Genomic DNA, 27,808 nt, shown 5'->3' with positions numbered 1-27,808 from the left:
ACCTAAGTTAACCTTAACTTGTGTCAGACTTGAATTCAAATGCAAGAGCAGCTTTATATAAATGTAGTAGTAGTAGTGTTATGAGAGGGAAGGTGATGTTTGTTCAGACTAGCAGGGACTTAGGTGGGACAGTTAACAAAGCATTATCCAGTTTCTGTCTATTGTTGATCCCTCCCCCCACCACCACCCTGATTGGTCCATCAGAGTCATTGTGAGTATTTAACATAGCTCTGTTTTAGCTCCATGACACAGTCATGACACAGTTCCATGTGTGCAAGTTCCTGAGGCTGAACTCTCTTCTGGACTAAAGGTGAAGTATAGATAGATAGATAGATAGATAGATAGATAGATAGATAGATAGATAGATAGATAGATAGATAGATAGACAGACAGATAGATAGATAGATAGTAAGTAGGTTGATGCACCAATTGATTTAGGTTAGAGTTGTCATATCTAAAAAAGAAGGTAACATTTGAATTCCCCATCAAAAAATACATACAATAGACATCCAATTTGTTTTTGAGATGGATAGGGTACAATTGGCAATTATAAAATACCAATTGATGCAGGTTAGAGTTGTCCTATCCCAAAAAGAAATTAATATTTGAATTCTCCATCAAAAAATACATACAATAGACATCCAATTTGTTTTTTAGATGGATGGGGTACAATTGGCAATTATAAAATACCAATTGATGCAGGTTAGAGTTGTCCTATGCAAAAAAGAAGGTCATATTTGAAATCTCCATCAAAAAATACATACAATAGCCACCTTTTTTTTTCTTTTTCGCTGCCTTTTTTTCGCGGCCTCGTCCATGGACCCGTCCACGGCCGGCCGTTTGCGTCCACGGCCGGCCGTTTGCTTCCACGGCCGCGGCCTCGTCCACGGCCGCGTCCACGGCCGCGTCCCCGGCCGTCTGCGTCCACGGCCGCGTCCACGGCCGGGACGGCCGGCCGTTTGCGTCCGTGGACGCGGCCTCGCGTCCACGGACGTTTTTTTCGCGGCCGCGTCCATGGACGCGTCCACGGCCGCGTCCATGGACGTGGACGCGGCGGCCAACGGCTCTTGCTGGAGAGTAGAAGGCAATAAAACTGTTAGAATAGCTCACCTACAAGCTCACAATGCCTCCTAGCAGTGTGCTTATGGAACTGATACTTTTGTTATTTTTTGGGGGGAAAAAATGAAATTTCAGAAAATGTTTTCCTACAATGTGCATCACTTTGAAATCGGCTAATGAATAGCAGACAAGAAAATAAGTATATAATGTGTGTTACACGTGTCTGTAACTTGCGTGTCACATCTCACACATAGATGGCAGTACAAGGATTGAGATCGCCGCAAAATTGGTCAGAGTTGTAGAAAATATTCATAGAATAAATTAATTTGATGTTAAATGTGGATTATGATGGAAGTAGCCATCCCCTGGGCCTCAGTCCAAATAATGCCCCTGCCTATAGCAAGTGGGAGCACAGTGTGAAGTCGATCGGATGAGCGGTTTTCAAGAACGCTGCAAGAAGCACTTCGGGGGCCAAACAATCTGGCCACTCCAAACAGCCAGACACTGTGAACGGCCGTGCCCCGAACGGGCACTGCATTAGTCTACTCTAAACAACGGAGTGCTACTGTTTGTACTCCTAAATGCCAGTTTGTGATGGGTTCCCCATAAGGACACAAGATCTGTACAGAGCTTAACGTTTTGTTCTGCAACATAAAACTGCAATTAACATGGCAACTATGATTTTTTTGAGCTGTTAAGTGCTCTTTAAAACATATTATGAATTCCCTGTGTGGTTAAAACATTAATAAAAATGTGATGATTTGTGGAGATTATCTTAATGAACAAAATGTGTTGTCTCCAGATTCCCACAGTTTAGATAGGATTAATGCAGAGCCAAGCCTCTCAGTAAAGCAACTGAGCCTGACATGATACAATACGGAGACATCTTTTAACACAAAGATGCAATGAGCCTGGAAGCCTTAAGCCTGGCTATAGACTGAGCCTTGCACACAAACAGCATTCATCAAAAGAAAAGCCACGTCGACATTCAGGCATGCAAGCAATGTGCAATTTATCCTTTCCTAAATTAAACAAGTGATATTAATTAAAACATCAGTATTCCAACTTATATTTCAAAAGGTAGATGCAAAATGTTGGTAAACAAAGTCATTGCATTAATATGCAAGACTTAGTTATTTTCCGTTGAACATAATTAGCATTCATGGTCCTCCATCACTCGAAAAACACAGGATAAGTCATGTACAGTATACAGGAAATAATTCTAATTATCATTCACTCCCACACTGATGATATATCCTGCAACGAGCATAGGGTTAGAAATGCTGGAACTCCATTAACCCAAAAGTCAGCTCTTTGCATGATTACTGTGGCAAAAATAATAAGATTTCCATTATTTATTTATTTAGTGTCTTTAATACACTTTACAAAATAAAAGAACAGTTTTCGCGCAGAGCCCGCCACCACCCCTGTTTACTCTGCAGAGAATTCCGCCTACAAGGGCATATTTAGACAGTAACAAGGTCAACACATTAATTGGATTTTTTCCCCACTCCCTGCACCCTTAAAGGGTTAGGCAGCATGTCATTGCAGTCTCAAATGATTAGTCAATCTGTTCCCATTAACAGTTAATTTCATTCTGTCTGCTCTCACTTGGGGCATTGAGCAGTCTGGTGCCTCGTAAGCAAGATACAGCACTTGCAAGCCCAAGAGATACAGTATATGGATGCTGCACGCACGCGCGCAAATGGAGTTCAGATTGGAAACATTATGACACATTCTGATTCACATAGAAACACGCCCATGCTTATTGTGCTTGTGCACTGATTAGTGCAATCCATTGTGCTTCACATCCACCCCATGGTGTTGCAATAATTATCTGACATAAAAAATATAGCAGTCATTTTTCTCTTTGGGTATTTGTCTCTCCCTCCATGTCCCATCGGAACTAATGAGGGATGACTGAAGCGTGCCAAGGGGGTTATTAATACTTGTGTCACAGCAGAGATTAGGAATACTGTAGGGTGGAGTAACTCACTATAATAGGCTCAGGGCAGCAGCCCAAACACGCAGCGCTGCGTCATACGGTATATGACGCAGCCAGTTTTTTTCTTTCTTTTTTTACCTCACTGGGACTGGTGAATTAAAGTCGCGTGATTCCTAAACCCACCAGGATTGAGTTAAGACCCGCCTCGCGGAAACGCGAGGACGACTTCCAGGAGTGGCTGAAATCCCTGAAGTCAGAGGCATGAAGACTTGTACTTGAGAAAAGCCTGCATTTGCACAATGCACAACTATTAATTTCTCACTACAGTGCTCAAAATTAACTGTGCTAAAAAAAACTTGAAACTGACTTAATTGTACTGTAAAGGGAAAACTTTGTAACTTTGCTAAAGAGAAAAACGTACTGAGAAAGCTATTAATTTGTCACTACTGTGCTCAAAATAAAAACTCTTACTGATTATCAGTTAAATTGTTATGGTTAGGATATGGCTTTGGGCCTATTATGCTGCGTGTATTATTGTAATGGATCAGTAGGTAGTAGGAACTTTGCACTTGAGCGAGCAGCACTAACGTTCATGGGCACTTTCACACTTAAGATTATCGAGAGGAGGCGGGTCTTAACTCAATCCTGGTGGGTTTAGGAATCACGCATTAAAGTCACATCAGATCACCCAGTTCAGTGCAATGTAGAGCACTCTGCCATGACTGCTAAGGACGTGCCAAGGAAAGTAGAGTAGGACACGGCATGTCACATCACAGGGGACTCCCTAAAAAAAACAGGTGTTTCACCTGGATGGGCAGAGTTTTACAGGACAATGCAGGCCATGTCGACTCAATAAGAAAGTTTATCATTTAAAAAAAGGCAGACAGAAAGTGGACCTCAAAATGTGTTTGGGGTTCAGAAACATTGACATTGACAACTAGTATCCGTTGTTTGCAGAAAAGTAAAATGTAAAACATTTTTTGCTCTGTCGAACAGGCTGCAGCAGTACAAGGAGAAAGAGCAGATATCCTAAATCTGTGCTCACAAAATAAAACTAAAATCATCTCCGTTTAAGTTACAATTAGGCATGAGGTCTCGTGTAGGTCTAACCTCAGGGTTTAGGCAAACTTTAGGTCCACAAACAACTTTTTAGGTGTTTAGGTTCAGCTATAGCGCATCCAAAAAGTGACTGACAAGACAAGCTGATGCGAGCTGACAGGAGCGCTCGTCTATCAGGCATACAGCGCTCTGTGTGACACAGGATGCAGGATAGACAGCGGCCCTGGATGAGGCACTCTATACATCACAAGTGGTACGAGGCTGTGGTGCAGGCTGCAGGTCACACAAGGTAAAGGTAGAGCAGGAACAATTTGCACCGATGTTCCCTTCTTATAAAGTGCATTAATTGATGAAAGGCATCCATATCTATATATAATCATGCGTTTTGTTTTCTTCTGAGGCTTAATGCTAATCCTGTGGGTTCCATTTGATGTTTTCCTTTTTTCTTTGCTGACCCATTTAGAAATGCCTGTGGCTCTGCTTTACAATAAGTTGGCCAGGACCCAGGATGAAAAGGATTCATTATACATCGCCTCCTAAGAGCTTGTATCTTATGTGAATAGGCTGTATAGGATATTAACCAGGGAGTCAATTAGCAGTGGTAGGGAGTGGGACTATATCTATACAGCCTCAGATAGATGTGTGTAGAATCCAGTGACGTCCCGCTTGGGCAGGCAACAGACTGTTCTCCTCCCGGGTGACACATTTCTAGCATCCCTTGTGCAAAAGACACAAGGGATGCTAAGTAGTAACCTTGGGCGTGGGCGTGTGTTACGTACATATCTGGAAGCACTCGCTGTTATAACACAAGGCTATAGAACTAGCCAAAAACTGGCCAAACAAAAGTTTAAATGAATGTATCAGTGTCGTGACTAAAGTCTTTTCAAACCCTGTGCTTTGAGGACGCGGCGATGATTATGTAAGGCAGAGCAACACCTGAGCCAAAGGATTTAAGAGCCAGAAGAATACTCAGAGTTTTCATCCGGAGTGTCTGCGTGGGTTGAGCCGGTTCAATCTTTATAGTCATAGAAAAAATAGAAGAATGGATTTCATCTTCAAAGTAAGTATGCCCCCATATATATTTCCCCCTGTTGCTGGTAGGTTTTTTTTGGGCACTGTCGTCTAATTCAGAGTGGATTCCCTCCGAATGGAGTGGTCTGGTTATGGTGCACTGACATGATGCTGTTATGGTTTGTGACTGTCACTGGGCTGCTTTGGCATGTTGTCACTCTGTAGCTGCTGTTGTCACTCTTTGGGCTGCAGGTCTGTCAGACTGAATGAATCCATACTGTGCTCATACATATTCTAACCTCGCTGCAGTTTCCCATAGCTATGGTGCTCCTTCAGGACAAATCTAGTTTTGTGGTGTCAGATTGTTTTGTAAAGACTGTTCTGAGACGAGTGGTAATGGTTTGATACACAATCATACTGATTAGTCTTATTAGATAAAATAAATTAACAAACAAACAAATAAATAAAACATGGTTTGACATTTTGATTTATTTTTTAATTTCAGCAATATACTGAAGATACTGTATTAGACCTATTCTACTATTTGCATTACCTGGCACAGTATCAGGCACGACAGCATTTTTGCATTAAAACTTTGGTTGCCTGCCTAATACCTCCCATATCGCTGATAAAATGAAGACGTAAAATAAATTGGGAATGTGTCGTTCTTTTTCCTCACTAAATAGAATGACTTTGGAGTACTTAAATGAGGTACTAAAATCAATTACCTCATCAGCCCGAACACCTACATTGCACCGCCCATTTCCAACCAATATGTCTGAGTCATAGTGTCGGGGGCGATGCCAGGCCGTCTCCTGGTTCAAGCCAGCACAGACTGATAGAATTAGAACTCTGCCAGTGTCTAAACCAGGGGTGTCAAATCATTGTAAGGTCACGACTCACAAACCAGACTGGACAAAAAACATGTGGGCCGGAACAGTTGTGCATGAACAAACCTGCTCCCCACAGCTTCCATGTCCTGCATTTTTGTGTCTCTCTGATAAAACTGCAAAATGTGTCACCCCACGAATTCCATTTCTTATGAAGAAGGTTGCCTAGAAAGAGTTGCTTTTATACATTTTTAGGTGCCAACCTAACAACAGCACGTTGGCAAAGCACAAGCTCTAAGCTATGTTACACGCAGTGCATACACAAAATCTATCATAGAGAGAGAGACCCACGCGAAAGGCATGAAAACCCTGCAGTCATAAAAATGCTTGCATAAAGCTGTCTGAACGGAAATATGCAAATGTGTTTGTTTCTCTCAGGTTTATGATCTGCTTTTATAAATTGTGAAGTTGGCCCCAGCCTGCAACAGCCCAAATGCATGTTTCGTTTGTATGAAAAGGATAGAAACACTATTAAATTAAACAGACAATCGAATATTTCTAGAACTTATGCCGGCTCCACCACTCATTATACCTGTCAATGAGGAGAACGGCAAAGAAGAAGTGCAATTTCACAGATTTTGTTGCATAGGCACAGCACGAGAACAGCTGTGATTACGCACGGCCATTTCACACTGTGAATATTTATAGCTCCCATGCCATTAATCACGTTGAATGAAGAGACTTTTCGGCCATATTTAAGCCCTTGGGAGCGGAATGTGCTGGCACTAGTGAAAATATTGGTAAGAAATGTTGTCATAATATCCCGTAACAACTTTGTTGGGGCCTTGCATATTAATATTAACATTAAACACCTCATTGAGGCACAACAAACTGTAAGGCAAGGAAAGAGCAAGAACACATATATAGATGGTCATGAATATTGTTTTATTCTTCCCAAAATCACCCTGCGGGCTGCCAGTTTAACATCCCTGGTCTAGACTGTTGAAGTTTCTGACACTTGTATTAAAGATAACAAATATTTTATCATGATTGGACAGACCCTCGTTCATTTAAGGCCACATTTGCTGCAGGCCAAGCCGGTCAATTTTTCGAAAACATTTTGGGGACGGGGGACATGTTTCAATAACGTAATAAAAAATAATATCCAGCAGCAAGTGTGGTGACATTTGGACAAACTGCGATTGATTTAAGGCCAAATTTGTACCAGACCCATGTAAAATAAATTCTTCTCCGCTGTTAAATTGATGGTTTTGATGGATTATATGACACGTTTTGATGCAGCAATTATTAAATGGACAAGATGCCAGTTGACTTAAAGTTTAATATAATCGCTTTTCTCTGCCCAGTACTACTCACCCCTAGCAGTTTCTACCCTAGCTGTTTGAACAAGCTCATTTCCAGCTGTACTGCCCCAGATATCTCATGACGCCCCGTGGCAATCTTGGCAGGCAGACAGATTTGTGTAGCGTAATGGGAACTGACCCCTAATGTCCAGACACTGTGTAACTTGTGAAGTGGAGTCACGGGTGTCACTTCCCAATGAGGATATTTTTTTGAGAGTGCAACTGGTGGTTAAATCTACAGGAGACTCTCCTGAAGATTAGATGAGGAATTGTAGCATCAATCTACTCTGGCAAGACTGTCATTTTCCAATATTTCCAGGTCATGATTCATTCCTATATGTTGCCAGCCCATCGAGGGTATTTAATATCAGGTCATGATAGCACACCAGGGGTACCAATACAGTAGCAGTGCCACACTTTATCACTGCCCACAGTTACAGCGTAGCACAACTAAAAAGTAGGACAGTGTAGAATCCCCTGAGAGCAGACTGAGCGGCCATGCGCCCAACACTGTGCGCACTAAACCAAGGACTGTATTGAGGTTGGAACCACTTGTTTTAACTTGCGAAACCAAACCAGTATGTGAAGCAAAGCTTTGAGCGGTAGCTGACCTGTCCGAAGAGTTTGTTGAGATAGGAGACTTGAGCAGCGGCCACGGCCGAGCCGTGGCTGAGCTTACGGCGTGGCTGGCCCTCGGCGCTGCCTTGGCTCTTCAGAGCTGGTTTGGCCGCGGTGGACCTTGCGCTGTAAAAGTGCATTTAGAGCAAAGAGAGTTTAGTTCATCAAAGCCGGACGACCAGGTCCATCATCTTCACAACATGCCACTTAAGTGCCTTGTTGTTAGTGATATTCTTAGAAGGTATCCTAACCCCCCCCCCCATACCCCCATACACAAGCGCGCGTGTGCACGTGCACGCACACACGCCTCCTCCCTCCTTTGTAATGATTGCCAAGCTTGAGCGGTGTAATTGATGAAAGCAATGAGGCTCAAAGAAAGCGATCCAAACAGGTTACCTCAGCTATTACTTCAAGGGAGATAAATGATGCGAGCTTTTTAAGCAAACAGGCTTATTGCTGAGGTCTATTTTCAACCAATCAATGATACTGACTGTATAGCGTACCAATTTTTTTTTTTTATTCTGCATATTCTGAGTCAGTCCTGATTAAACACAGAGAAAAGTAGTCACCCCAATTTCTGTACGAGGGTGATCTGAGCAGCCTTTTTCTGGAATCTTCCTGCAGGTGCGGCGGCTAGTTTGGTGGCTGTGGGCGGCGGTCCTCCTCCCCTCCCCACTTTGGGTGACAGGCTAGAAGAGAGATGTTCTGTTCAGTTGAAATGATTCAACCACATGAACCCTAGCATCCCTATTCTGAGCATAAGACAGTGGTTCTCAACCTGTGGGTTAGGACCCCCAGGGGAGTCTCCACAGATGACAGTAACAATTTAAGGACTTTTACAGCCTTTTTTAATACCTAAGAAAAGAAAGAAAAGAAAAAGACCATTGCTGCATCGTAATAAACAATATCTTATAAAAAGAACTGGTCAAACATTGACCTAATTGTCAGTTAAAATGATTGGGGGGGGGGTTACAGCCTGAAAAGGTTGAGAACCCCTGTCATAATGGACAAACATTCACTGATAATAACCGATATACAAACTCATAACGCATTGCAATGCGATGCATTGTGAGCTTGTAGATTGGCATGGACATTAACATGGCATGGACATTTGGTGTGTAGAGGGGGCAAAGGGGCGACAGAGTATAACCCTGTCAATCGAAGAGAGTGTATTGTATTGTATTGTATTGTATTGTATTGTATTGTATTGTATTGTATTGTATCTCTTAGTGGTTATGGTGCAGATGTTGTGATCAGATATTGTGTAGCATTTTAGCATAGCATTTAACCAAATGGATAGATCTGTAACTCTTGAGAGTGTAAAATGAAACGAAATGGACCCGAACGGGTCAATGTTGTTTGCATTTTGTTGTTAAAGATCTGCATTACGTAATTTACAAGAAGTCTACACAATTAGATAATGTAGAATAATTGTTATTTTGATCAACGTTTGCCTGTCATCTCTACTAACACATCAATGAATACAGCATGGAATTGTGGACAACATCTTATCCAACATTAATGAACTTTTCAAAGTTTTGGGTCTGAGAGGCTACGTCTCATCAAATGGTGGTCCGCGACTCAAAATGCTGAATAGGCCTTGATATGAAGAGGGTTGAGAACCACTGGGTTAAGTTATCCTCTCATCTATGACCATTGCTAGGGTTAGTAGGGTATCACTAACCTGCCAGGGGAGGTCGGGCTGCTGCTGCCTCCCTTCGAACCTCTCCCAGTCATGACAGCTGGAAGGAAAAGAGAGGTTGTTAACTTTCCACTCAGTATTTTACTGTGTATTGGGGGTGGGGATTGACCCTTTTTACAGCGGCCACCTTGACAGGTAAAAGCAGCTGAAAGTAATAACGTTAATTTCGGGGAGGTTCCATCTAGGTGTGCCAGGTTTTACATCAGCTTCTCAATGCTGGCACGTATAGAAATGCATCCACTAACATTATTAACAGTCAGCTGTGTTTACGACCAGTCAAAATGAAAAGCGCAATCAAAGACTCTAAATCAAACTCAAAACAGAAACATAGATGTGGAGTTGTAAATGTAGATATTCATTTCAGAACATGAGAGATGGAAAAAATATTGTATATTGTATAAAAGATATTGCATCATTATCAGGAAAAAAACAAGTAGGAGAGGGAGGAAGATTATACCAAGTTAAGACTTTATTATTATTATACTTTTTATTATTACTGACCTAAGAATTCACCACGTGAACCTTACATCTCAAACATTCTGCGAGAATAGTTGAACATTCTGCAAACATAGCAGGTCTACAAAAAACTCACAACGGGTCACAACCTGATACGTTATGAACTTGTAGATCGGCTATATTTGCAGAAGAGATCTGGTATAGGCCAAAAGTCTAGACCCCTTGGGGGACCCTGGTCAATGAAGTATGTAGGGTTTAAGTGGTTAAGACCCAAAGAGCCAAAGAGAGTGGGTGAAAAGACAGGCAAGCCCAGCTTAGATAAATTGAAAGAGAGTGAGGAAAGGAAGGGCTTTTTGAGAGATAGGGCGAAAGGGAGAGGTGAAAGAAAGAGAGATGGAGTGTTAGTGTACAACAATCACAGACATGTGGGTGTTTGTGAGACGAATTATGAGTGTCTATTTGAGTGATGCATTAATGGTTGGTCATGGCCTTTTGCTGTTCCAGGCATCAGTCCGGGATGACGAATAGCTATACATGGCAGCAACACAAAATAAACAAAATAAACACAATAGCCAGTCTCCGTCATATCAGGTTCCATAAATACGCCTCTAATGTCCCTTCCAAGACAAGACTAATTCTCAGGGTTCACCTTCAGCGGTCGCCACGCACGCAGGCGACACGTGCAGGCCACGCGAGCCCTAATGAGAAGAGACATGAAGACGAGCGAGAGATCTAAATTACAATCAACAGTCTAATGTGGCCCTCTACCAAATCATACCCCACCCCAATCTCACTGGCTTGAACAGAACAGCCCATTACGCAGAACGGATTGCCTGCCTGTCACGCTTCCACACGAGCACCATGGCATGCATATCGTCACTGTCGGGCAGAAACCTCGTATCTCCAAGTTTCAAATTTGTCATTTTTTTTGGCAAAGTAAAGCACTGCTTCATCAAACAAGGCCTTCGCTCAAAAGTAGTGAAAACAGCTGATCTACAAGCACACAGTGTGCTTGTAGGTCGGCTGTTTTCACTAGTTTAGATCATTTTTAAAATGATAAATACCAAACAAACGGTTTTGGACATACAAGGTTTCCACCCGACAACGACGCATATGATATATGTGCTCTGATAGCAACACGCGCTTAAAGCATGTTAACCGTACTGGGTGAATGAGGATGTCATTTTTTCTCCTTCTCTTCTCTTCTCTCTCTTTTTTTTCTTTCTTTTTTTACCAAGCTACACGTTCTGCACATGTTCCTGTCAAAGAATGTAATTCTTTGAAAGATGTATAGTGTCTAATATAGAAGAGAATGAATGAATGCATCGTGTGCTTAACAAAAGACCATGCCACAGCGTACTACACACATCATCTCTGCACATTACAGTGCTCAAGGTTTTATTCACATGAAAACACTTGCCCCTAGACAGGCTTGCACACACACACACACACACACATATATCCACACCGAAATCCACCCCCACGCACGCAGACACATTTGTATTCACACGCAAATGAACTGAGATATTTCCATCTCTATATAGACATGTGGTATCAGATTGTTTGCCTCAAGAGTTGCTGTCATCCTCAGTGATAAACAAACGAACACACACACACACGCGCGCGCGCGCACTCACACGCACGCACGCACGCACACACACACACACACACACGCATGCACGCACGCACACGCACGCACACACACACACACACACACACACACACACACACACACACACAAACAAACACACACTGTTGTAAGTACCAAGCTGATATGAGCCTTTTTGGATCTTAATCGCACTCATTTAAATAATTAAATGAGGGGCCAGGGGGACTTTGCATAAAACCAACACAGCTAAACAGATAATGATAACCAGGGGAAATTGCAGTGTTTTCACCACACTTGAATGGACATTGGCAAAGAACTCTATAGGGCAACTCCTCGTATGGAATTATCTAAACTCATTTCAAAAGTGCCCGTCGAGAGAAGAACACCATTAAAGCTTCCTTATCTACCACAAACCCATAGCACATGCATGTGTGCACTGACATACACGCTCGCTGGGCTCGCACGCAGAGACCTCGCATTGTCCTCTGTCCTCTATTCTCTCTCTGTTTTTGTAATCTTTCTATTTGCTTGCCATCCAGTCACAAAACAATCAATCCCAAAGGACCGGCCGAGAGAGACCAGCCTGTGATCCATAAAAAAAATGGGTAATGCAGTGGGAGCAGGTCCATCCACATCTAACGCCCTCACTAGCACCACCACCTCCTAACCCCTACACCCCCTCTAGTGATTTTATGTCACGGCTCTGAAATGAGACTGTCACCTTCAGTATCAGTGGTGATAGGAGGGAGTAGAAGGTGAGAATTAGATTTTTTTTTCTTTTTCGTTCACACAGCCAGGGTCATCTTTTCCTGTCCGCGTTTTTTCTTGACACTCTCCTTGAACTTTTTTGTGTAATTTGTTGACTAATTAGTACTCTTTAGTACACTCATTCTGTTGTTTCTGGAGTCCATCCTGCGAATCGCCGATTGGCGATGGTTTTGTTTATGCCACTGGTGTGATTATGTTGCAAGCAAATACAACACAAGCGCTGGGACGCAAATATTGTGCCAAAACAAATCCAAACAGTGGGCTGACCATCTGCTAGCCTGTACAGCATATCTACTCTAAATCCGTATTATGATTAAGAATTAGGAAGCAGACAAGTTCGTCAAAGGCTCATTAGGCTATGCGTGGCATTGCGTGGGCTACCCTAAATTGACTTTCCATATAAATGTCTGCAAAAGGCTTCCTCACCACCAATTTACTGTGGTTGGTACTTTAAATGTTTTATTGTTAAAGTAACCACCACAAGGGGAATATATCGTCACTGTCGGCAGAATCCTTGTATCTCCAAGTTTAAAAAGTGTAAATCTTTTCGCAAAGCAAAGCCCTGCTTCATCATACAAGGCCGTCGAACAAAAGTAGTGAAAACAGCAGATCTACGCCTCGCGGTGCGAGGCGTTGTGTGCTTGTGTGCTTGTAGATCGGTTTTCACTAGTTTAAATCATTTTAAAAATGATAAATACAAAACAAACGATTTTGGACATACACGGTTTCCACCCGACAACGACGAATATAGGCCTATATATTGTCACTTTGCTATATGAATCAGTCCCACAGCATAACACCCATCCACCCCACCCCTCTGGCCTTACCTTCTCCTGGCAGAAAAAGAAGGGAGAGGAAGAGGAGAGAGAAGGCAAAGCAATGTTGTGTATGCTGCCTTCCTTTGCCCTGGGTGACAGATATGAACGAGGCGTATGAGTGAATGCATTCTCACATAACCTCAGGATTAGTCTCTTACAGGTGATTATCCAGCTAAATATGTCTGGATTAGAGATGCACAGTAACTGTCTGCCTTTGTTCTCAGATACAATTGTGGAGCTGTATTCTCTCACAATATATATATATATATATATATAATGATCTCTGTAGGCCCCAAGGCTCATGACAGGGGTGAAACAGGATGACAAATAAGTATGGTAAAAAATACTGACAGGAACAAATTCAACATTTCAGGCCTGGTTAAACTTAACTTACCTACAACTGCACCAATTGGTGTGAAGCTTCACATGCACACTCCCTAGAGGCCAAGGAAAAACCTGTTTCCATGTCTCAAAGCAGACTTTTAGAGCGCCAAGTTTGCAGCAAATCATGAACGCAGCGTTCTACAGTATTGGCGTGAAACTTTGCACGTACACATTCCCACCAGTCCGGCGGCTGAGCGGAAAATCGTGCTCTTTACGATAAAAACATGGAATTTGGCACACTGTTAGAGCATGTCCTAAGAACCATTTTTGGCTATAGGGCCATCGCAGATTTCTTCTGTGGTTCCAAAATGGCCACCATCTGCTCATATTTTACCAGTAACTCAGCTTGTAGACCAACTAGGATCATTTAGTCCAAAGTTGTCTTATCCTACATTTTCAAGGATGGAGAATACAGTGGTACTATTTACAATATGCTAGCAGCTAAGGACACCCACAAGATTACTTATTTTCTATCAATTACACATGGAGCCTTGAAGTCATGGAGATGTTTTAGTTTTTGAGGTATTCCAAAGCCAATCATTTGATGACCAATGGAGACTCCAGGAATAGAGACTCTCCATGTAATCTCCATGAATTCAATGCTTCATGGTGTGTTTCTTATTGACAGAAAATACAAAGTTTTGGAGATGAACTACTGCTTTAACTATTTGGCATCCAGGGAACTAAATAAGAGTAAAAACATAACATTTTAGCAATATATACACATTTTCCTTAATTACAGAATCAGCCAATGACATGTGCTTAGAGTGGTGTCCAGAGTGGCCATGGCCTCCCTGACAAAATGACTAACCGGCCAACCGTGCCAGTCAAAGACTTGTGAGAAATAGCCAGCCCAGGACCAAAAATTGCAAAATCTCCCTGGAAAATAATGTGGTAGGTATTTTAAGGGGAAGTACTTCTCTCCTTTCAATATTATTGTCATTTGCTATATCAATTTCTGCTGTATGTCAAGCTCTAAAGGTATTTTAGTCATAAACATACAAGCATAATAATTAGTTGATTGATTGATTGATTGATTGATTGATTGATTGATTGATTGGTTGATTGAAGTATTTATTAGAAGTTTGCATAGGGAAAGGTATAGTTTCATGACAGTACAGTTCACTGGTACAAGGTCAACTAAAAGGAAACTCAGGTAAGCCTTGCGGCTTATTTCCATTGAGATCCTTTTCTTTAACTCATATAACATTGAATGACAGACAGATAGAACACAGTACTATGATAGATGTTTAACTCATATAACACTGAATGACAGACAGATAGAACACAGTACTATGATAGATGTTTAACTCATATAACACTGAATGACAGACAGATAGAACACAGTACTATGATAGATATTTAACTCATATAACATTGAATGACAGACAGATAGAACACAGTACTATGATAGATATTTAACTCATATAACATTGAATGACAGACAGATAGAACACAGTACTATGATAGATGTTTAACTCATATAACACTGAATGACAGACAGATAGAACACAGTACTATGATAGATATTTAACTCATATAACACTGAATGACAGACAGATAGAACACAGTACTATGATAGATATTTAACTCATATAACATTGAATGACAGACAGATAGAACACAGTACTATGATAGATATTTAACTCATATAACATTGAATGACAGACAGATAGAACACAGTACTATGATAGATATTTAACTCATATAACACTGAATGACAGACAGATAGAACACAGTACTATGATAGATATTTAACTCATATAACATTGAATGACAGACAGATAGAACACAGTACTATGATAGATATTTAACTCATATAACATTGAATGACAGACAGATAGAACACAGTACTATGATAGATATTTAACTCATATAACACTGAATGACAGACAGATAGAACACAGTACTATGATAGATATTTAACTCATATAACATTGAATGACAGACAGATAGAACACAGTACTATGATAGATATTTAACTCATATAACATTGAATGACAGACAGATAGAACACAGTACTATGATAGATATTTAACTCATATAACATTGAATGACAGACAGATAGAACACAGTACTATGATAGATATTTAACTCATATAACACTGAATGACAGACAGATAGAACACAGTACTATGATATATATTTAACTCATATAACACTGAATGACAGACAGATAGAACACAGTACTATGATAGATATTTAACTCATATAACATTGAATGACAGACAGATAGAACACAGTACTATGATAGATATTTAACTCATATAACATTGAATGACAGACAGATAGAACACAGTACTATGATAGATATTTAACTCATATAACATTGAATGACAGACAGATAGAACACAGTACTATGATAGATATTTAACTCATATAACATTGAATGACAGACAGATAGAACACAGTACTATGATAGATATTTAACTCATATAACATTGAATGACAGACAGATAGAACACAGTACTATGCAGTAGATATCATCAGTTATAAACAAAAACAACATTGCAAAATAAGAAGGTATTTACAAAGAAGGGTCAGGGGAAGGTCCGGTTAGGCTAGGTTTATTGTTACCAGTTTCGAGTGGCAGCCGCCAGTCTGTGGTTTTTCAGTGCAGTTTTAAAGCAAGTTAGGGATTTACTTTGCCTGGTTAATAAACCAGACGAACACAACAACACCCCCTGGCGGAAGTGTGTGATAGAGGCTGGCAACGCCAGGCAAGGATTTACTAGCCTGGGTGCCAGCCTGTTCGCTCTGTTCCGCGATTTGTTTTTTCTCTGTGATGCGGAGAGACAAAACAAATCGCGGAACGGAGCGAACAGAACCCAGGCTAGGGATTTACTCTCCTGTAAGGACTTCGGTAGGGCATTCCACATTTTAGTGGTATAGAACTAATTTGACCCTTTGTTTGAGCCAAATCTGGGTTGGACATGGTCTGTGGTGCTGCCTCTGGTGTTGTAACTGTGGACATTCTTGACGTTTTTAAAGTATTTTGTCTGGTACATGGGTATCTTAGTGTTGTAGTGTACAGTATCTTGTACACCAGGCCCTTTGCAAGATGCTGTACTCTCTGTCATCTACCCTGAGCCACCCCACGCTAGACTGGTGAATAGGGGTAAAGTGAGTCCGAGGATGCAGGTTAAGCAGGACCCTAATTATTTAGTTTTGGGCTGTTTTACTTGTTTTCAGGGCCTTTTTGGTGCGTCACGATACCATAAGTGGACTCCATAGTCATAGAGGGGATGAATGATTGCACCCACTAGAGTCTAATGAACTCATTCACTGCCGAGAATATTTAACCAAACCACTAACCACTGCCTGGCTATTTTTTCAGTCAAAGAATATTTATCTCCAGTATGATCAGTCCTTGATGCTTGAGTTGCACCTGTGTCTCTGTGTATACGGTATTACAGTATTGTTTCAGCATGGTTGGTTAGATCCTGTTTACCTGTGCCTGTTCTGGTTTTTATATGACTGAAAGAAATAAATTGTTGTTTGTACTTCAAGTTTGTGCCAGTCTTTTACCTGCATTTGGGTTGAAAATCCCTGACACTTGTCTTTTACTTGAATTTGTGGGGTAGTGTACCTACTACCTACAGTATGCTCCCTCAGCTTTATGTTCCCTCAAAACAATTGTAACGCTAACGCCAGTAAGATGCCCAAAGGGCGAGAAGCGTGAAACAACAGAGACTGACACAATATGTCCGTCCTTATGAGCATTCCCAGATGTCATATCAGGGATCCCCATATATGGGCATAAAAGGGACAAGAACAGAATTCATTTGCAACTGTGACCACGCTGGTTATCATGAGACTGACACAATATATCCATATATGTATATATATATATATATATATCCCAGATAAGGGCTTAATAATGAGGACATCAGGGATCTTGGCCATACACTATGGAGCGTGACTGATGCTAACCCCAACCCTAATCCTAAAATGCGGGAACATACTGTATATGACCCCTCTTGTGGTTTATGGATTGCACCACAGAAGCGGGAAAGTAGATTCATCTGCTTATTGTTTTTAACTTACATACTTAAACTAAACCCATATCAGCTGATATATTTTGACGTCTCTGTCACATGTCATGCGGTCTCAAGGCACAAAGGGAAAGTAGGCCTACCATAAAGTCATGGTTTGATTTGATTTGATTTGATTTATTTATCACAAATTGTAAAAAAAACAATACAAAAAAAGGAAAAATATAAAAAGGAAAAGTGCCAGGAGGAGGCAAGAAGCCCAAAGGGCTCATACAAGGTCTCTACCTACTGTACCTATTAACATTAATAGAACATGATTTGAAAATAGCAAATTAGCCAACAAAGTTGGCACGCATGACTAGATAGAATAGATAGAATTATAAATGACATGATTGCAGTATAAAAATGTTAATCTTCAACATAGTTGAAATACATGATTATACCTGATTTACCAGTGTCAAGATTACTGATAATAATAATTAGCCCACATCGTTGACATTTATGATTTTACACAGTGTCAAATCCATATTGCAAACAAGCAAACAGGGAATAGACAAAAAATAAACATTTTCAGGGAATGTGTGATAATGACTGTGACATTATGTGACCTGGTCAACCAGAACGTCCTTCAATTCAGCTCAATTCAGATTCAGCTCTCCTATTGCAAGGGTGGATGGAAAGGTAAAATAACCAGGGAGGAAGATGAGGAGGTTAAGCATTTAACCCATTTAGGCCTAGAATTATTGAATGCTTTAACCAGTGAAAAATAGCAGATATACAAGCTCACAGTGCGGCACCGAGTGCCGCGCTACAAGCTTGTAGATCTGCTATTTTTGAAAAAGTCATGAAAATGTCTGCACATCTTTGAATATATGTACTTTCAAAGCGAACGTTTGAAACTCAAATTTTGCTTCTGGGTGGTCCCTGGAACTAAATATTTTGAGATGCGGGTCCGTGGCCAAATAAATATCATTTTTGACATAGTAGTCTCTCAAGAACAGACTAACTGAGCTCCATTTAACTCTTTGAGCGCCAGCGCCCTCTAGGGGCCAAAGAATGCCAGCGCATCTCTCATAGGCGAGCGCTTTAGCTTCCAGGACTTCAGCTTCCAGGACCTGACGTCCTCACGTTCATGCACGGCATGGAAATGTCCCGGATGAAGATGCTAACAGAATGGCTATTCCCATTTTGTCATCTAAAAGATCATTTTTGGGCGATTTCGCCGTAAATAAACCTCGCGCCGCTTTCCTAAAACACAAAAAAGAGATATAAGCCTTTAAAGATGCGGTCTTTCATTGGATTAGGCGGAGATTGGCGATTGCGTTCGCAAATTACGGCCGGCCGGGACATTGTTAGCTTTCGGCTAGTAGCTACAAAAATCAAGCCAGGCTTCAGAAGGCCTCTTATCATTTTATTCATTTAATTAAATAAAGCCGAACTACTTCGGGATCGGCACACTCGTGTACTCATCGGAAGCGGCGCCGAACATCGGTGAACATTGGGGAGCTCAAAAATGTATTTTAAACCATTTTTAATGGAATATATCGTCGGACAGAGTAGAACGGCTAGCTGGCTAGCGGCTAGCGAGCCAGGACCACCCACGACTCTACAAGCAGCTCGGGGTAAGTGAATTAATAAAAAAAAGATTGTATTGGATTGAAATAAAGCCGAACTAGTTCGGGATCGGCACCAGATGAGTTAAGTGAAAAGGACCTTTTCTTTGACGATGGCTAGCCAGATTGCTGAGAAACATAGGTTTAAAAAAAAATCTCAGCGTTAATTAATTAAACACAGAGGACTTTGCTGTAAGATAAATGTAGAATAATGTAGAATAATGTATGATCCAGGGCTTGCATTGCAGCATGTAAAGTTTGGCTGTTCTGAATATTCTTTGTGAAACACAAGCCCCTTTTTAATTACGTAGATGAAGGTCTGCACAGACAAAAAATAAAGATGTCTGTGAAACTACAGTAGTCCCGTCTTCCTTTGCACATAATGACATGCAGAAGTACTGTCACACGTTCAAGCTCAAGTTCAAGAGCTCAGTATTGCCAGCGTCGGAGTGCATGCAGAACTGAGAGAGAAAGGGAGTGTGAATGGAACAATAGAGGTATACTAGCTGCATACACAGTGGTGAAAGTAACTAAGTACATTTACTCAAGTACTGTACTTAAAGGGGCACTCCACCACTTTTCAACCTATCTTCATATAGTAGGTCCTCACTAATGTTCATGATAAGTTTGGGTCTCAGTTTGGGTCTCAAAGGAGAGCTGTGGGTGGGTCAAATCCTTCTACCGGTGACATCATCAATGGGAAATGCAAGCTAATAGAAACTGCAGGCTTTCTATTCCTGAAAAAGTTGCAATGTTAAAGTGGAAGCCATTGTTCTCGTGATAATAAAAATCTAAATATTTTTTTTCAAAAATATTATTATTATTTTTTTTGTCAAACGATGATGTCACCGGTAGAAGGATTTGACAGCTCTCCTATGAGACCCAGACTGAATAGAAAAAAATGTTGCTATTTTATTATGAACATTAGTGAGGACCTATTATATGAAGACAGGTTGAAAAGTTGTGAACTATTCCTTTAAGTACAATTTTGAGGTATTTTGTACTTTACTGGAGTACAATATTCTGTCATTTTACTTCTACTCCACTACACCTCAAAGGCAAATATTGTACTTTTACTCCACTACAATTATTTGAAAACTCACAGTACTAGTTGCGATACAATGTAGATTTGGATTATTATTACAAAACCACCTCAGACCTATATATTGGGTATATACTTGCAAAGCGATGTGTTGTGGCTTGTAGATCTGCCGTTTTCAAAGGATTTTAATACATTTTATACATTTGAAAACTTGTGAAATGGGACCTTCTGCATAATCAGTACTTTTACTCAAGTAAACTTTGAATACTGAGCTTTTACTTGTAAAATCTGTACAATAAGATAGATACTTTTGCTAAAAGAAATGTAGCACTTCTTTCATCACTGAGCATACAACAGTCCTGCAGATACTTGAAACAAAAACCACCGAAGTGGAAAAAGCGGCACGCCTAAAAAGGATGCAAGACTGGCTCTAATACACATCCTCAATTTATTGAGAACGCTTACGTGTTTCGGCCTCAGCCTTCCTCAGAGCAGATTTAAAAGTTGTATTTATTTATAGCTGAGCAGAGCACCCACTGCCTAAACAAAAAAGGCATCCAGAGGAAGTGCACCTGCTTTCCCCCCTCCCCTGTCCTGCATATACTGTATGCGTGTGTGTGTGTGTGTGTGTGTGTGTGTGTGTGTGTGTGTGTGTGTGTGTGTGTGTGTGTGTGTGTGTGTGTGTGTGTGTGTGTGTGTGTGTGTGCGCGTGTGCGTGTGCGTGTGCGTGCGTGCGCGTGTGTGGTTGCATGTGTGTTTTCGTATGTTCCGGTGATTTGTAGTTCAACCGATTAAAGGTAGGACAACAGATAAGGGATAACTCCTGATATGTAAATAATAGTCCATATCTAAACATCTTTTATCATATCAAATTATCTAGAATGTACTTAAACGTTGTGGAGGTATAGCTATAGTATACTGATTGTATTGCCGCCAGTGCTTCAAGTATAACATTGGCCTATTGTAAAGTCTAGCATGTGATTTCATCTGAATTCATTCAATAATTCAGATTCACTTTGTGAAGGCCATCATCAGAACTAGGTGTTGTATATTTGATCAATTAATTTACATTTGAAGCACACATTTTAAATGATTTATTTTAACTGTTTTATGTAACAAATACAATACCTCAATAGTTATCTATAATTATTAAATTCCCTCATCCAATGTTCTAATTTCTTTTGCCCAAAGGGATTAAGGCATCCAATTTAAGTCTCTTGAAACTCATTCCATGCTGTAGGAGCACAATAATTGTCTCCGCCAGGCCGAAAGGCATGGCAGAGACCCGTCCGTCCGTCCGTCCGTCCGTCCGTCCGTTTGTCCGTCCGTCCGTCCGTGTGTGTTCTTTTACAGAACTCCTAAAGATTTTGTCCAAATATCACGAAAATCGGTATACATTATCTCTAGGCTATAGTCATGTCATCAACATAGATTTTCCATATTCCATCCTATATTGGCTAAGATTGGCTTCCAAAATGTGCAGGATTGGTCCATTTTGAACAAGATGCCTCAAATCATGAATGCAGCGTGTGATTTCTGTTAAGTTTTGCACGCACATTCCCACTAGGTCAAGGAACAAATGCCACCCTTTTGGCATTGACCTGTTATAGCGCCACCAGCAGGCCGACTTTCGCAAAATACATTTGTGGAACAAAATGCCTCAAAACATGATTGCAGTGTCCGATTGACATTAGAAGAAGAAGAAGAAGACATGGCGCCCTTTTCACAATGGCCTATTATAGTGCCACCAGGAGGCCACAATAACATACCTGACCTGGCGGAGACCTGAGCACTGCTTCTAGTTAAAAACGTTTTTTTCCAAGCTCAGTGTTGACTCAATATAATATAATATGTCAGCTTGTCGTTGGTCAACGGGTCAAGTACCTTGTGCCTGGACAAGCGAAAGGAAATTAAAAGAAATCTGAGGGCCAAGAGCCTCACAAAGTTAGTGTTTATATTGTGATGATTTTACAATGGTCTTCAACAAGTTGTCTGCCTGCTAACTACACTTAAACATATTTTGTTAATGGCAGACAGTTTCTCTCTATAACCGACAAGTGTCTGGATCAACTGCTGCTTGTTCGTTAAAGCAAGCTAAGGATTTACAGGGATTTCTACCCCCCTTGAGTCAATCTTTATTGACCACCATGCTGTTTATTGACTGAAGCCTTTCGTAACATATGCTCAGTGATCGAGCTGAAAGCAGACCTTCTGAGTTCTGACAAGGCCATGGACTAGTGCGGTTTAGCCTTCGCCTTTCTCTCAGCCCTTGATGGAAACAATACAATGTTAATCAGGAACAAAAAGTTTCCTCAGCGCCTCAAGACAAATTCAGGATGGTCCGGTGCAGCTCCAGGAGGTCAAGGTCAAGATTATTAATATCTCTCAAAGCTGGGCAATTTATGTTACAGCAGATAATAAAAACTCTAAAACACAGTAAAGATACATAAACAAGAACATAGACACGGACATGGTCACAAGATCCAGATAATAATAATAGAGTAAGTAAAAGTGTAACAACAACCATCCTCCCACCCACCTCCATACCGGTAATTGTGGACAGCAGACGACAACCATATTGCACTACAATACATAGGAAACAAAACACAGAAACACATCGATACCATCCTCCCAGATGGAGATGGGCTGTCAACTGTCCCTTGAAACTGAGCAGCTACCTCCTCTTGCTTCCATCATTGATGGCACAAATGGAAGTACCAGAAGGTATAAATGAGAATTTGTACCTATTGTTTTTAGTTTCATGGACCTCTAAGCGTTGGCCGGAAGGCAAGAATTAATATTCAGGATTTAGGGGGTGAGAACTGGCCGCTCTAATAAATGCCGCTTTCGTGAACACCTGCTTGTCATAATACTGTATATGACCTAGAAAGCTGAATTGTGCCCCAATACAAACAAGTGACAGCAAAGGAAATAACGATTATATGAATGCCCTGTAGAACAAAAGCATCAAAGACTTATCCACCTGAAATTTGAGGGGAGCAGGACTAGTATGAAGAGGGAATGCACTGGTGCAAACTCTGACAATTAAAACCTTTTTAATGACAGGGCTATTAATACACAGTCTTTTGAGCACCATGGTCTGGCATTGTTATTTTAGGTTAACTTGGACACTTTCTTAGAGTTATCCCCCAAAAAATAGAGTTCACAGACATGTCACTGTACTGTACGTACAAAGCCTCTGTTATTTCTCTTCTTGGCATCTTTGCCTCGCTCTCTAGAATTCACTCTGATGTCACAACCTGAACTTATTCACTTGACTGGTGCAGCCTAGTGCCTTGCACAAGCTTTGCTCCTGAAATGTCACAGCTCCCAGATGGTTTGAACTTCATCCTGCCAAATGTTGTGTGCTGCCCTCCTGCTTTTTCATCTTAGGTCGATAGCAAATTGCGTTCTCCAAATTCGTTCTACTATGCCACAAAAATGTGGAATGCCCTGCCGACAGCCTTAAAGTAGCGTAAATCCCAGCTCTTCTTTTAAACCGCTCTGAAAAATCACTTCAGGGGCTGCAACTCAAAACTGGTAAAAAGACAAAGCCAAAGCCTACCCATAACCCCCCCTTGACCTGTTTACTGTACTGTAAATATTTGTATATTTCTGATTTCTGACTGTTATATGATGTTTTTTGCATAGTACTGTGTATCTTTGTCTGTCATTTATGTCTCAATGAAATGAGTAAAAGGACCCCAATGTAAACAAGCCAAGTATTGTGCTTTTTTGCAGTCAATCAATCAATCAATCAATCAATCAATCAATCAATCAATCGTTGGTTATCGAATACAAGAATTGGAGTCCTTTTATTATTATAGAGTTAAGAGTCTTGCTCATAAAAAAAAGCTCTGTCAAGCTCTCCTATCTCAATCTCTCTCATGGCGCAGTGGGAGACTCTTCCGGAGCCTATTCCCCTGTGTGACGTATCACTTCTCCATGCTCAAATATGCTTAGTGAGTCCAAGCAAAACCCTTTGCGCTTTGCGGTTTCGGAAACATATCTCCATACCCCCCACCTCAACACCAACAAAAATGGCAAAAAGGTAAAATAGTGTTATTGCATTACACGCACCAGTCAGCTCCCCGTGGAATATAAACCCCTGAAAAGTGGACTTTTCTTTTTGGTTGACTTCGCTAAAGACTAAGATGCAGTTCTAAGCAGCATAACATCAAATTACGTTTACGTTTCTTTATGAGGTAGCACACTTTTCTAGATGGACATGGATTTATGTATAGCTGGTGCAACTGTGCTCCTTGTCTTTTTTGATTCTCTTTTTATCCATTCATTTCATTTTCTCCCATATTTTGTTGCCGTTATGCTAATTCCCAATTCTCCCATGTAGGTGAAGACTGCGTTTTTCTCAGGTGACTAATTGGCTTGTGCAGTTGACCCTGACAGAAATGTTGATGCGTGTCTACATCGATAACACAAGTGACAGGAGATTCACGGTTGCGTGCATGCACATGCATGTGCAAGTGTGTCCAAGAGTGACACACATAGACAGACAGAGACGGAGGCAGAGAGGAAGGCTGTGGAATTTGATGGTGCATTCACTTATTGGTGAGTGATAATGTCATATCGGGAACTAAATTACCCACACTATCGCCTCATTAAACACGGCGAGGCATCCCGTGGGGCACTGGCTGGAATGCACAACACAGCTACTACTCTATCTTCAACACCTTTTACCTTCACATTTTCTCCTCCATCTTTCATTCCTCCACTCTTGTGAGGTCTGCTCAAGTGCCTTTTCTACCCACCTTTAAACCACTTAAAGGGGAATTCCGGAGGAGTGCTTTTCTTAAGGTAATCTGATGTTGTTCCATCCATTAACAAACAAACAAAATCTGCCATTATGAAAGTCAGTTGTGAATTTTTTTTAAGGAAATGTCAAGCGATACAAATTAGCGATTTAGCGTAAAATCCCACAGCTTGTGGTCGAAGCTGCCGAGGACTCGAGATGCAAAAAATATATATATTTACCGATTGTTCATGGACATCATAACATCAGATTAACGTGGTAATATCGCTCGTCCGGAATTCCCCTTTAAGCCCTGTGGCCTACAGTATAATAATGACATACGATGAAGCATAAATTAGGCTTTACGCGGTCATGGGTCATAAGGCAAAAACAAACTTCATCAGGCCGTTTAGACCAGTGGTTCTCAACCTTTTCAGGCCACGTCCCCCAAAATAATTATATTTTAACTGGGGACCCCCCACCCTGACAAGCACTAAGAGTTGAGGCATTACATTTTGTATAACATGAAACGGTTCTATTGTGAAAATAGACGATCTACATGCTCACAAAGCGAGGCGTTGTGAGCATGTAGATTGTCTATTTTTACAATTTCTGCCTCTAATATTTGACAATTTGGCCAATGTTTAATTTTTTTTAGTAGTATTAAAAAGTCCTTCAATTGTCACTTTAGAAATGTGCATATACCCTCTATACACTTAAACTTTATGTTGGTTTGTTTACTGTTGAGTGAGAAAACAATGTTGCACATTAATTATCTGGGGACCCCCCAAAATATTTTGGGGACCCCTTGGGGGTCCCGACCCACAGGTAGAGAACCACTGGTTTAGACCAAACCTGTGTATAATAAACTATTCCTGTGAGTGAAGACAGTGTGCAGTACTTCCTTATTGTTTTTAGTAACTGAGATTGCATTTCATTCAGTTCCACTCATCGCACAGTGCATGCTGGGAATCATCCTGCTCTCCATCTTTCCCTTCTAATGTCCACCGGCATTAACTAGAGAGTTGAAAAGGGCAAAGTCACAATGGAGGTCATGGTCAAACTCGCGAACAGATGGAAGAATGTTCATGAAACCAAGTTGGTGGTGCATGCAGTTTCCCCCCAAAGAGATGATTAACTTCAGATAATTACAAAATCGGTCATGTCTCAGCATTGGAGTCAAGAGACGTTGTTGTGGGCATTTTCTTTTTAATTAACATTATTGATCGATTCTTGATAGCACACAGCTGGGAGCTGGTTTTGGTAATCACATTATGGGTTTAAATTTGAGCGAGGAAACTCCAGTTGAATTACTGGTTTAAAATGAAATGTGTAAGGACGTTTCACACACAATTGGATTTAACCACTTTATCCCGGCGTCCCTATATTTTGTCATTACACCGCATGATTATTACACCTGTTGAGAAATTCAAAGCTTTAGCTAATAGCTAATCCACAAGCATTTGTATGCAGATCTGCTATTTTCTCTATTTTGTCATACAAGTAAGTATTGGGCATAAGTGACTATACAATTTACTGGTGCAACACATCCTTGTTCCTCTATTTTTTGCACAAAATATGCTCACATATCGTCGTTGTCGGGTGGAAACCTCTTATCTCCAAGTTTCAAATTTGTACGTTCTTTCCCAAAGTAAACGCGGTGCGAGGCATTGTGTGCTTGTAGATCGGCTGTTTTCACTACTTTAAATCATTTTTAAAATGATAAATGCAAGACGAACGGCTTTGGACATAACGGTACAAGGTTTCCACCCGACAACGACGATATCTTGCCTTCTCTTTCGCGGTGAGGATAAAGGAGCTAGGACAGAGCAGAATAAGGACCTAAGAAGCAGTGATTCATTCTCTCTCTCTCTCCCCCTCCTATTTCCCTCTTCCTCTCATACTTTCTCTTTCTCCCCCCTCTACAGTATCTCTCTTCCTCTCTCTTTCTCTCCATCTCTCTCTCTCTCTCTCTCTTTCTATCTTCAGTCACCTTCACACTCCTGATCTGGAGCAGCTGGCTCACGTCCCCTCCCGTCCCTCCATCCTCTCGCCCCTCCATCCTCTCATCCCTCCATCCTCCCGTCCCTCCATCCTCCCGTCCCTCCATTCTCTCATCCCTCCATCCCACACATGCCCGTTGCCCTACCTTTGGGCCACGCTTCCCCTCCACTCTGCCTCACCCCCTTGTCGTTTATTTATGGGAATATGCTGATGGGGTAAACCCAGGTGACGATAGAGAGAGAGAGAGATAGAGAGAGAGAGAGAGAGGGAGAGAGAGGTAGAGGGGGTGGTTGCGGAGGGCAGAAATGGAAGGGAGGGGGTGAAAGAGTGCGCACTATTAATCACTGAACTGTCATTTGTCCTAAAAAGCCAAGTAACCATTCATCAAAAGGAGCAGAGAAACATAACGAAAGGAGTGAACAAGAGAGAGGGAGAGAGCGAGGAAATATGAATCACGAGGCGGTAGGACCTAATTGGGTCAGCAGCAAATAATGTGACTGTGTAAGCGCTGAGCTCGGCTCTGAGCTCAGCTACAGCTGGAGACTAAAGCCCGAGGTATGCCTGGTTTGCTCACCATGTCGCACACCGGAAATAGACAATCTACAAGCTCACAAAGTGGGCTTGTTATTCACGACGACCAGGAACATGCAGAGAATGTTAGAGAGGCAGGGGCTGAAATTTCTAAAAGGGAAATACGCGTTGTGAGCTTGGAGGTCGGCTATTTTCGGTGCGTGATACCACACTGAACTAAGCATAATCAACAGAGAGGACAATTCTTTTA

At 41.2% G+C, this 27,808-nt stretch overlaps 1 protein-coding gene across 1 annotated transcript in view; it reads right to left on the bottom strand.

Annotated features, from left to right (window-relative positions):
• cabp4 (calcium binding protein 4) overlaps positions 1 to 27,133 on the bottom strand; it is a gene marked incomplete at both ends in the record, with an annotated part of 42,962 nt that extends 15,829 nt beyond the window's left edge. The window contains 6 exons of the mRNA XM_080722579.1: positions 7,880 to 8,012; positions 8,456 to 8,575; positions 9,571 to 9,628; positions 10,694 to 10,742; positions 13,249 to 13,254; positions 27,017 to 27,133. Of these exons, the coding sequence (XP_080578705.1) occupies positions 7,880 to 8,012; positions 8,456 to 8,575; positions 9,571 to 9,628; positions 10,694 to 10,742; positions 13,249 to 13,254; positions 27,017 to 27,133 (483 nt within the window). The remainder of the gene's footprint in view (positions 1 to 7,879; positions 8,013 to 8,455; positions 8,576 to 9,570; positions 9,629 to 10,693; positions 10,743 to 13,248; positions 13,255 to 27,016) is intronic.
• Between the last annotated feature and the right edge of the window lie 675 nt (positions 27,134 to 27,808).

This window comes from Nannobrachium achirus (assembly GCF_963921795.1).
Source record: "Nannobrachium achirus genome assembly, chromosome: 3".
NCBI classification, from domain to species: Eukaryota; Metazoa; Chordata; class Actinopteri; order Myctophiformes; family Myctophidae; genus Nannobrachium; species Nannobrachium achirus.
The sequence above is the reverse complement of the archived record's forward strand: the minus strand, read 5'-3'. Positions and strand labels throughout refer to the sequence as shown.